The sequence below is a fragment of the Coregonus clupeaformis genome, chromosome 1, assembly GCF_020615455.1.
Source record: "Coregonus clupeaformis isolate EN_2021a chromosome 1, ASM2061545v1, whole genome shotgun sequence".
Taxonomy (NCBI): domain Eukaryota; kingdom Metazoa; phylum Chordata; class Actinopteri; order Salmoniformes; family Salmonidae; genus Coregonus; species Coregonus clupeaformis.
The window spans coordinates 388264-400856 of record NC_059192.1 but is presented as its reverse complement, the minus strand read 5'-3'; the positions used below and the strand labels follow the sequence as shown (position 1 = coordinate 400856).

The window sequence follows — 12593 nt, the reverse complement described above, 5'->3', positions numbered from 1 at the left end:
AAATAATGGATTAACTTTTTCAATGTTAGTTAAGGATACTATAGACCTAGTTATCATGTTTTATTAACTATATAAATGTAAGACGTGTTTTTAATTCTGGTGCCGCTCTGCACACACAAGCTTGCTAGCTAGCTAGCTAGCTCAAGCTTGTTAGCTAGCTAGCGCAAAGGACATTCAAAGTTCCCTCCATAGAAATCGCTCCTTCTAGGCATAATTCTGTGGAGATTATGATGTCATAACAAGATGCCCAGCGCTTCAAGCCTCCTCCTCAACCCTCTCTCCCCACCTGCAAAATTTCAGTCATATCTTGCACCATAGGCTACACTTGTCTGTCCATCACGCATGTAAACAACTAGCTTACCTGCTCTAGCAGCACTGATTGGGGAATCAATTTAATTATCGAAATTATTATTATTTGACCCTGCTGGTCATCTTTGAACGTTTGAACATCTTGAAGAACAATCTGGCCTTAATGGCCATGTACTCATATAATCTCCACCCGGCACAGCCAGAAGAGGACTGGCCACCCTTCAGATCCTGGTTCCTCACTAGGTTTCTTCCTAGGTTCCTGCCTTTCTAGGGAGTTTTTCCTAGCCACCGTGCTTCTACATCTGCATTGCTTGCTGTTTGGGGTTTTAGGCTGGGTTTCTGTATACTGTAAGCACTGTGACATCTGCTGATGTAAAAAGGGCTTTATAAATACATTTGATTGATTGATTGATTGATTAAATGTTTGTTTTTTTATGATTTCACAGGTTAAAAAAGGAACAGAAAGGAACAATATAAACCGGTATTTTATTTTGGTTCGAACCGGTCCAGAACTTTATTTTGCTGGTCGGAACAGTGGAACGAATCAAAAGAAATGGTGGTCCAGAACGAAGCAATTGGAAAATAAGTTTGGTTCCAACCCCTGCGTAGCGGTAGCTAACTATTTTCTTGCTTATTGTGTAGTGGAGGGTAAAAAGACCTGTATGCTATGGATGTGTAGCTATGTAGCCGATCTGTTTATGGACCCTGAAAACATTTGGTATAAATATTAGTTCAGAACAGTGATTTGAATTGTTGTAGCTACAGTGCCTTCACTGGTAATGACTCTGAAGGAAATGTGACTGTTAAACTTCTTTGGAATGAAAGTCATGCTTCTGTACTACTCCATATTGAGCCACAGCCAGAGGATGGGTACATTACGGGCACATTGTTGTTCTGCTGTTCTCATTTGTTGCTCATATGTTAAGTACATATTTGTTGCATGAGAAATATAAGGAAAGTTATTACTGCAGCCAGTACAGGCATTGTGAAAAACACAAGGTTCATCGTCAATGAATTGCGTGGTGTCCGTTGGCAGTTTCTGATGTGCGCAAGTGATGTAGCGATGTCCCATTCCCAAGTGTTTTTATAGCTCTCCCTACCAATAGTTGCTCCGTTTTTGAGTGCCACTCCCCCACCTAAGGGGGGTTATTGGGATTGAGCCATAGTATGTTCTAGTGGCTCTGCCATGCACGTGTGAACACTCCCATGCCTCTTGGATCTTTCCCAGAATGAACTGTTGAACCTTGTACACTCCCCAAGACAAGCTGATAGAGTTGGATTGTGAGGCTTGAATCCTGTCATGAATCCTCCCTCTCTCACCAGCTCTCCCTTTCCTTCTGCTCCCCATCTCAGCCCCATCCATACCTACTTTAAGCCCAGTCCTAACTCCTAAATGACAGAGAAGCCGGTGGCCAAAACAGCAACAAAAAAATTGCTCTTTACTGATGAAATAGGATAATAAAAAAAGGTATATACATAATTGATCAAAACATACACGCACACAGATATAATTGCACTTCGTGCTAACAGGGGTAGAGTCTATAAGGGGTGCTGGTGGTGATGGTAACATAGGTAACAGAGGTGGTGGTTTTGAAAAGCCGTGGGTTGGATGGTTCCACGATGGACAGGATAAGTGCTGATCAGCATGCGTGCCAGAAGAGTACATGTTACATATTACAAGCTACACGTCTCACGTTACATATCTGTTGGTAGGTCTTCCTGCAGGCTATCTAGTTGGTCTGCTTGGATTTCTTCATCCTGAAACAGAACAAAACAGAGTATGTATATTAGAAAGTTAACATAGCCATCGATTTTTCCCCGTTTCCTCCCTGAGAGTTCAGGTCAACCACTTCACTGTTGCACCACTGTATTTAGATTAATGGCTATTTATTTTAGCTTGAGTATGCCTCCCAGAGTTATACTGAGGAGAACCAGGAAGGTACTGTCTCTCTCTGCCAAACCTCCCCTGTGATAACTACTGCTGCGTTCCACAGCCAAACTCTCCTGTGTGTGTGTGTGTGTGTGTGTGTGTGTGTGTGTGTGTGTGTGTGTGTGTGTTCATGTATTAATTCTCTCTGTATTCTCTCCAGACAGTTGTAGCTGTTAGTAACAGTGGTCCTTTAGACTAATGGTGCAGAACACATTCAACACAATGATGATCCCTCTTAAGTCTCTCTCTCAGGACCCAGTTCAATCTCTCTCTCTGTAGCCAGTTAACTCTATAGAATGACTACAGATTTTCTGGACATATACGTCACTCTGGCTGCTGTACCCGCACCTTAGTAGCTCCTCACACTTGGCCAAGAACACACCCGGCACCAGCAGCATGGGAGAGAAGAGCCTATCTAACCTCTGGTCATTCCTCTTTTCTCTACCCACACAACAGAGAAACAGCTGGAGAGTTAATCCAGTTTTTAGTGATCCGATTCTTCTCGAACGAGGGCATTCTCAAGGATTTGAAAATATCAACTAAGCATAGGACAAGATTCTGTAACATTAGTCAATGTGGCCTAAAGTAAATTGAAATAAATTTGCCAAAATTATATAATTACTCCTGTCTATACAGAAATAAATAAAATAATTCAAAATACATTTATCTAAAATATGTGTGAAGATAGTGTCTTCAGCATATTTTGAAATTCACGAGAAAAAATGTGCTTAACAAGTCACATAATAAGTTGCATGAACTGACTGTGTGCAATAATCTTCTTTAACATGATTTTTGAATGACTACCTCATCTCTGTACCCCACACATACAATTATCTGTAAGGTCCCTCAGTCGAGCAGTGAATTTCAAACACTGATTCAACCACAAAGACCAGGGAGGTTTTCCAATGCCTCGCAAAGAAGGGCACCTATTGGTAGATGGGTGAACATAAAAAAAGCAGACATTGAATATCCCTTTGAGTATGGTGAAGTTATTAATTACACTTTGGGTGGTGTATCAATACCGCCAGTCACTACAAAGTGTCACGTCCTGACTCAGGGGACTCTTATATGTTGAGTCAGGGTGTGGTGTTCTATGTTGTGTTTTCCATGTTTCAGTCTAGGTGTTGTAGTTCTGTGTTTGGCCAGGTGTGATTCCCAATCAGAGACAGCTGTCGCTCGTTGTCTCTGATTGGTGATCATACTTAGGCAGCCTGTTGGCATGCATTAGTTGTGGGATCTTGTTCCATGTGGAGGCTTGTTTAATGTTCAGCCTTAGGACTTCACGTTTCGTTGGTTTGTACGCATTTCACGCTGCGCCTTGGTCTGACCCGTCCTTAAACGAACGTGACAGAAGATCCCACCAAACACGGACCAAGCAGCGTGCCCAGGAGCAAACACCCTGGACACAGGTGGGGAAGATTTGGTCTTGGGAGATATTTGCGGGAAAAGGACCCTGGGCGAAGAAGGAAACCCAGGCAGGAGAGGAGCAACGGCAACACAGAAGCCGGCCGAGGAGGAAGCCCGAGAAGCAGCCCCAATAACATTTTGGGGGGGGCTAAAGGGGTGGTCGGGGAGCGAGAGAGAAGAGCCCCGACCACTGCACCCGGTGGGTTTCCAGATTGAGTCCCTACGACCATGGGAAGAAGAGTGGGAACAGTATTATACTGAGGAGTCGGAGGATGACGACGACGATGAGTTTCTGTTCCCTAACTCGTGGGGGCTCCCGGAGGAGTCCTCACTGGAGGAGAAGTGCCGAGAGAGAGGGATCGGATCTGCAGGGTAAGAGAGGAGGCCACCACATTACGGGGTCTTATAGCTAGAATAGAGCGGGAGAGATCCATTCAAGAGGAGGCACTGCAGGAGGCCCGTAGGGAAAAGGAGGAAGTAGAGGCACGGAGAGAGGAGCTGGTTAGGCAGCATCAGGAGCAGGGGTTAATAAAGGAACCCAGGTATGCGGCGATACGCACTGTGTCACCAGTGCACCTTCCCAGTCCGGTCCGGCCCGTTCCTGCTCCCCGCACCAAGCCAGTGTTGCGTGTCCCCAGTCCGGCCCGGCCCGTTCCTGCTCCCCGCACCAAGCCAGTGGTGCGTGTCCCCAGTCCGGCCCGGCTCGTTCCTGCTCCTCGCACCAGACCTGTGGTGCGTGTCGCCAGCCCGGTACGCCCCGTACCTGCTCCTCGCACCAAGCCAGTGGTGCGTGTCCCCAGTCCGGCCCGGCCCATTCCTGCTCCTCGCACCAAGCCAGTGGTGCGTGTCGCCAGTCCGGCCCGTTCCTGCTCCTCGCACCAAGCCAGTGGTGCGTGTCACCAGTCCGGCCCGGCCCGTTCCTGCTCCTCGCACCAAGCCAGTGGTGCGTGTCGCCAGTCCGGCCAGGCCCGTTCCTGCTCCTCGCACCAAGCCAGTGGTGCGTGTCGCCAGTCCGGCCCGGCCCGTTCCTGCTCCTCGCACCAAGCCAGTGGTGCGTGTTGCCAGTCCGGCCAGGCCCGTTCCTGCTCCTCGCACCAAGCCAGTGGTGCGTGTCGCCAGTCCGCCCGGCCCGTTCCTGCTCCTCGCACCAAGTCAGTGGTGCGTGTTCCTAGTCCGGTCCGGCCCGTGCCTCGCACCAGACCAGTGGTGCGTGTGTCCAGTCCGGCATGGCCCGTGCGCCCATTCCAGCTGCTCCACTCCGGAGCCAGAGAAGTCTGCTCCACCGGTGCGGTGCCTGATCCAGCTCCGGTCAGCTGCTCCACACCGGAGCCAGAGCAGTCCGTTCCGCCGGGGTCAAGTCCAGCTCCGGTCAGCGGCTCCACTCCGGAGCCAGAGCAGTCCTCTCCACCAGTGCCTGGTCCAGCTCCGGTCAGCGGCTCCAGTCCAGACCCAGACGTCAGCCCCTCTCCAGGTTCGGGGTCTCCACACCAGGGTCCAGACAGGGCTTGGAGTATCGTGGGAGGAAGGAGAGGGGAAGCAGCGCGCTGAGGTACAGACCAGACCAGGGGTGCAATAGGGAGGCGGAGAGTATGTGGTCGTCACGCCCGGAGCCAGATCCGGGGGTACTGTCAACTTATATGTTGAGTCAGGGTGTGGTGTTCTATGTTGTGTTTTCTATGTTTAAGTGTTGTAGTTCTGTGTTTGGCCGGGTGTGATTCCCAATCAGAGACAGCTGTCGCTCATTGTCTCTGATTGGGGATCATACTTAGGCAGCCTGTTGGCATGCATTAGTTGTGGGATCTTGTTCCGTGTGGAGGCTTGTTTAGTGTTCAGCCTTAGGACTTCACGTTTCGTTGGTTTGTCGTGTGTTTATCATTTAAATAAACATATACGCATTTCACGCTGCGCCTTGGTCTAACCCGTCCTTAAACGAACGTGACACAAAGACACAGGCGTCCTTCCTAACTCAGTTGCCGGAGAGGAAGGAAACCTTTAAATCAGTTACAGAGTTTAATGGCTGTGATAGGAGAAAACTGAGGATGGATCAACAACATAGTAGTTACTCCACATTACTAACCTAAATGACAGAGTGAAAAGAAGGAAGCCTGTACAGAATAAAAAATATTCCAAAACATGCATCCTGTTTGCAACAAGGCACTAAAGTAAATCTGCAAATAAAATGTGGCAAAGAAATTAACTTTACGTCCTGAATACAAAGCGTTATGTTTGGGAAAAATCCAACACATCACTGAGTAGCACTCTTCATATTTTCAAACATGGTGGTGGCTGCATTATGGGATGGGTATGCTTGTCATCAGCAAGGACTAGGGAGTTTTTTATTTTTTTTTGGGGGGGGGGTAAAAATTAACTAAATAGAGCTAATCACAAGCAAAATCCTAGAGGAAAATCTGGTTCAGTCTGATTTCCAACAGACACTGGGAGACATTTACCTTTCAGCAGGACAATAACCTAAAACACAAAACCAAATATACACTGGAGTTGATTACCAAGATGACATTGAATGTTCCTGAGCGGCCTAGTTAAAGTTTTGACTTAAATCGGCTTGAAAACCTATGGCAAGACTTGAAAATGGCTGTCTAACAATGATCAAAAAACAACTTCACAGAGCTTGAAGAATTTTAAAAATAATAATGTTCAAATATTGTACAATCCAGGTGTGCAAAACTCTTAGAGACTTACCCAAAAAGACTCACAGCTGTAATCGCTGCCGAAGTTGATTCTAACATGTATTGACTCAGAGGTGTGAATACTTATTTAAATGATATATTTCTGTATTTCATTTTCAATAAATTTGAACATATATTTCTAAAAACATGTTTTCACATTGTCATTATTATTTTATTTAATACATTTTGAATTCAGGCTTGTGGAATAAGTCAAGGGGTATGAATACTTTCTGAAGGCCCTGTAAAAAAAAATATGTATACAGTATCAGTCAATTGTTTGGACACACCTACTAATTCCAGGGTTTTTCTTTATTTTTACTATTTTCTACATTGTAGAATAATAGTGAAGATATCAAAACTATGAAATAACACATATGGAATCATGTAGTAACCAAAAAGGTGTTAAAGAAGTCCAAATATATTTTATATTTGAGATTATTCATATAGCCACCCTTTGCCTTGATGACAGCTTTACACACTCCTGGAATTCTCCCAACCAGCTTCACCTGGAATGCTTTTCCAACAGTTTTGAAGGAGTTCCCACATATGCTGAGCACTTGTTGGTTGCTTTTCCTTCACTCTGCCGTCCGACTCATCTCAAACCATCTCAATTGGGTTGAGGTCGGGGGATTGTGGAGGCAAGGTCATCTGATGCAGCACTCCATCACTCTCCTTCTTGGTAAAATAGCCCTTACACTGTCTGGAGGTGTGTTGGGTCATTGTCCTGTTGAAAAACAGATGATAGTCCCACTAAGCCCAAACCAGATGGGATGGCGTATCGCTGCAGAATGCTGTGGTAGCCATGCTGGTTAAGTGTGCCTTGAATTCTAAAAAAATCACAGACAGTGTCACCCTCAAAGCACCCTCACACCATAACACCTCCTCCTCCATGCTTTACGGTGGGAACTACACATGCAGAGATAATCCATACACCCACGACGCGTCTCACAAAGACACGGCGGTTGGAACCAAAAATCTCCAATTTGGACTCCAGACCAAAGTTCACATTTCCACCGGTCGAATGTCCATTGCTCGTGTTTCTTGGCCCAAGCAGGTCTCTTCTTATTATTGGTGTCCGTTAGTAGGGATTTCTTTGCAGCAATTTGACCATGAAGGCCTGATTCACACAGTCCCCTCAGAACAGTTGATGTTGAGATGTGTCTGTGACTTGAACTCTGAAGCATTTATTTGGGCTGCAATTTCTGAGACCGGTAACTCTAATGAACTTATCCTCTGTAGCAGAGGTAACTCTGGGTCTTCCATTCCTGTGGTGGTCCTCATGAGAACCAGTTTCATCATAGTGCTGGTTTTTGCGACTGCACTTCAAGAGACTTTCAAATTTCTTGAAATGTTCCGGATTGACTGACCTTCATGTCTTAAGGTAATGATGGACAGTCGTTTCTCTTTGCTTATTTGAGCTGTTCTTGCCATAATATGGACTTGGTCTTTTACCAAATAGGGCTATCTTCTGTATACTCCCCCCTACCTTGTCACAACACAACTGATTGGCTCCGACTCATTAAGAAGGAAAAGAAATGCCACAAATTAACTTTTAAGAAGGCACACCTGTTAATTGAAATGCATTCCAGGTGACTACCTCATGAAGCTGGTTGAGAGAATGCCTAGAGTGTGCAAAGCTGTCATCAAGGCAAAGGGTGGCTATTTGAAGAATCTCAAATATAAAATATATTTGGATTTGTTTAACACTTTTTTTGGTTACTACATGATTCCATTTGTGTTATTTCATAGTTTTAAATTTTTTATTTTGTACATTTTAGTCATTTAGCAGACGCTCTTACCCAGAGCGACTTACAGTTAGTGAGTGCATACTTTTTCATACTGCCTAGGGTTTTACCAATGTCTTCACTATTATTCTACAATGTAACAAATAGTAACAATAAAGAAAAACCCTTGAATTAGTTGGTGTGTCCAAACCTTTGACTGGTAGTGTATATATTTAATTATTCTTAATTATTTTTAGCCAAAAATATTTTTTATTAATATTACTAACAACAGATTTAACTACTTTTGGCCAAGGAATAGATGGAATAAGTTTAAAATGTTTAATACAATAAAATGTAATAGTATTAATCTACAATGTACAGTAAAACCCTGGGCAACATGGGCCTGGGAGGCTCACAGGGATATTGTTATCCACAGTTCCACCAATTATACATTTTTCAACTCAATACTATTCTACTTTTTTTTTTAAACATAAATGCACTGTAATTTAAGCTTTAAACTGCTAAGTTCTCTCTGCCTCATGGCAAAATGTGTAGAATTGCAGGATATTAGCTTTAAAGCTGCAACAACAAAAATATCTCTGCCCCATTACAAAATGTATAGAATTGCAAGAAATTAGCCCGAGACTTGGTTCGTCCAGCCATGAACTGCAGATGTCATAGCAAAACTTATTGTAGGCTATTTTTATCACAATCAAGTTGTTTTCTGATTATGAGGTGGTCCCTGATGAATTTGCTAACACAAAAGGGGTACCCGGACACAAAAAGTTTGACAGCCTCTGCCCTACATCCAGTAATCTAGAGATGTCCTAGTTAGAGTACAACAAATTGTTATTCTAGCTGTTATACACTGGTCTACCTCTAGACACGTATACTCCCCTCCCCCCTCACAAACAAGCACACACACAGAGACAGAGAGACAGAGACAGAGAGAGAGAGACAGAGACAGAGACAGAGAGGAGAGAGACAGAGAGACAGAGAGACACAGAGACACAGAGAGACAGAGAGACAGAGAGACAGAGAGACAGAGAGACAACAGAGAGACAGAGAGACAGAGAGAGAGAGAGAGAGAGAGAGAGAGAGAGAGAGACAGAGAGACAGAGAGAGAGAGAGAGAGAGAGAGAGAGAGAGAGCCCGTGTCCAAATAACCATACTTGCGTCCTAAATAGTAGGCCATTTGAATATGTGAAAAAGTTAAATATTATGCGACATTTCAAAAATCGAGTATACCGGTACTTTAAATGCCCGGATATCATACTCTTTTTGACTTCGACAACATCTGATCAATTAGATATGGGGATGTGCTAGCAAAATCAACGAATAACGCAAAACAACTATTTACGATGCACCTGACTGTCCATGTTTTTCTGTGCAATAGCCTTTTGATTTGAACGTTTGAAAAGTTTTGGTGTGTGTCCTAGACTATTTTATGTAATTTATATTTTACAGCGCTTTGGTTTCACTAATAAATATGCTGAAATTTAACCAAATGATCTGTTTCTATCTTCAGTCCTTTTTAAATAGGATAGATAGGCTATGGTATAGGTTGAATGTGATAGTCTGCCTATAACCAGCCTGAGTAGGCCTATAACTCCATTCTATTCTATTCAGAGTTTAGAGAAATTAATCAAATTAGGAATGAGCTATTATCAGGCTGGTTAATGCGATGCATGTCTGTTGAATTTGGAAAACTCCACCCGTACTCGGCTCTGCCCCACCTACTCAGCCAGTCAGGAACCGCTACTACATTGTGGCCTTGGCATACTGCATACTTTTTACTAAACGGTATGTGCTAAATAGTATGCGACGATGAGTACATAGTATGAAGTTTAAGTATGTAGTACGCTACTATGGGTATTTGGACATGGCCAGAGACTGACCCTGACACTGTATCTCAAGATGTCCTAGTCAGTGAGAGCACCATAAACCATTCTTCTAGCTGTCATCATACCCCACCGAGACCCCAGTCATGTACTGGCATGTCCCTGTAACTATCCTGTCTATCCATCTAAGTGTTTAGATATCAGGTAGCTATATTCATAACATATAAGAATGTTTGGTATTTGAATGACCGCAAACAGATTGAGATATGCATGAGTAACTTAAACGTCAGTGTTAATTGTGCACTGATGTCAGTTGGAGACTAAAGTTAGAGTTTATTAAGTAAATTTGAATTACGTGGGTGCGTCGGAAGTTAAGAACATGTATTCCCGATGATACAGTCAACCGAGTTCAAAGTAAAGGAAGGCAAAGTCGAGAACACATATACATAACATAGATATCAGGTAGCTATATTTACAACATAGATGGTATGTGAATAACTGCGAACATGCGTGACGAACTTGACCTTTTGCGTAATTCATGCACTGATGTCAGAGCAAAGTTTGTGCTAAGTTTGAATTATGTGGGTGCATCTCAAGTTAGCATTCCTCTCTTAACTCCTACAGAGGAAGAAAACATATACAGTGGGGTCCGAAATGATTGACACCCTTGATAAAGAGCAAAAATGAATGTATAAAATAAATAATTCAAATGCTGAGCTTTATTTACATTTTTTTAAAACATTTTTTGTCATTTAGCAGACACTCTTATCCAGAGCGACTTACAGTTAGTGAGTGCATACATTATTCTTTTTTCATACTGGCCCCCCGTGGGAATCAAACCCACATCCCTGGCGTTGCAAATGCCATGCTCTACCAATTGAGCTACATCCCTGCCGGCCATTCCCTCCCCTACCCTGGACGACGCTGGGCCAATTGTGCGCCGCCCCAAGGGTCTCCCGTTCGCGGCCGGCTACGACAGAGCCTGGATTCGAACCAGGATCTCTAGTGGCACAGCTAGCACTGCGATGCAGTGCCTTAGACCACTGCGCCACTCGGGAGACTTGTATACCATGGCATTGTTCAATATTCATTTCTGATTGGCTTGAAGGGCATTCTAGAGTGTGCATTATTTCCCTATAACGCACGGCATATCAGCACGGTAGAATTCAATGGCTATAGTTCATTCTTACATGTTTTATTTAAGCTGCTTTTGAAAGCAAAAGTAAAAAAATATATATTTTCATAATAGCTAGCTAGGACTGATGGTTTGGTTAGCTGTTTGGTTATCACGGCAACTACTGTAGCTATCTAGTAAACTTGCTAGCTACTTCTGTGGATGTTGAACACATTTCTACCGGCAAATGAACACATTTCTAGATGCAAATGTGTTAAATTATTGCCATGGTATAAAAGGGACAATCAACTCAGGGCTCTATACGATCTCTGGTAAATAATGCAGCTAGTGCGTCGTGGAACACACCTTCCACATCGTTCATTATTTTCCAGAGAACGCATAGCCCCTTGTTGATTATCCCTTACATAGTGCATGCTAAAAAAAAAAGGGAAATAATATTATTTTATACAAATACAATTGCTCAGAGAAAGAGATTTTGTTTAACAAAATTATTGATACCCCTGTTTTCATTATCCAGTACCATATTTTACAGTAGGTACCCAGCAAACCAAAATTGGTTCTGTGAAAGTTCCCAGAACATTCGTTAGGTTACAGCAAATGTTCTCATAACACAAAAACTGTCCAGTTGTGCTGGTGATTATACAATGTTTGTATAAAACATTCGCCTGACGTTGCAAGAACGTTCTTTAAAAGGTTCCCAGAATGTTTCATTAGGTTGTGGGAACAGTCTGGTGGGAACATTGTGGGGACATCACAAACGATATGTTCCCAAAACACAACAACTGTCCATTTTGTGCGGATGATAATGTTTATTTTAGGGTGCAAAAAACACATCTGTGTTCAGGCGATCCTGAATGTGACTAGTCCATCTGATTTAGTTAAATGTAAATGTAAATGTATTACTGTTTTTGTAGAGCAGTCTGTGGCTGAGAGCCCAATCCTAATAATTTCATATTTGCACACAACTCTGACTTTCCCCTGAATCATGTAGTCTAGGCCTACGAATGTCACTGGCAGACGTCCGTGAAAATTGGGAGTTACACACGCATGCATATCAAATCCAGATTCGGCCCTGAGAGTGTACTACTTTACTACTGTATGTCCTGATGAAGGGGAGAATAGGGTGAATGACATTTTCAGGGAGAATGTCATTTCCGTTACTCTCAGATACCATGTTTCTGTGTAGACATGCAGAGAATGCATTTTAGGTTATAGGTTCTCTTAAGGGGTTTCTTACTTGTTGAGGGCGTTCTTCAGGTACTGCTGCAGCCACTTGGTCTCAGGGTTGATACAAACCTCCTTGTGGTTCTTCAGCTTGGCACTAAGAAGAGAGAAAAGAGAGGGGTAAGATTAATTGAGAAAGAAGAGAGGGATGAGACTGACAGTTTTTCCATGTGCTTCTCTCTTAAACCAACCCTTGAGCAACTGAACCGCATTCAGACTTGGAGTTCTGAATGGGGGGGATGTCTCTCTACATTAGCCATGGTTCTCTATATCTATATACAGTAACAGCCTTAGTCAATAAAAGTTAGTGTTACATAAATTGTCTCCATATGTTTA

General features: G+C 43.5%; 1 protein-coding gene across 1 annotated transcript in view; it reads right to left on the bottom strand.

Moving 5' to 3' along the window:
• Nucleotides 1-776: 776 nt before the first annotated feature.
• LOC121568369 (stromal cell-derived factor 1) overlaps nucleotides 777-12593 on the bottom strand; it is a 33012-nt gene continuing 21195 nt past the window's right edge. The window contains exons 3-4 of the mRNA XM_041878918.2: nucleotides 12271-12354; nucleotides 777-2067 (exon numbers count right to left, since the gene is read on the bottom strand). Coding sequence (XP_041734852.1) covers nucleotides 2040-2067; nucleotides 12271-12354 — 112 coding nt within the window. The 3' untranslated portion in view covers nucleotides 777-2039. The remainder of the gene's footprint in view (nucleotides 2068-12270; nucleotides 12355-12593) is intronic.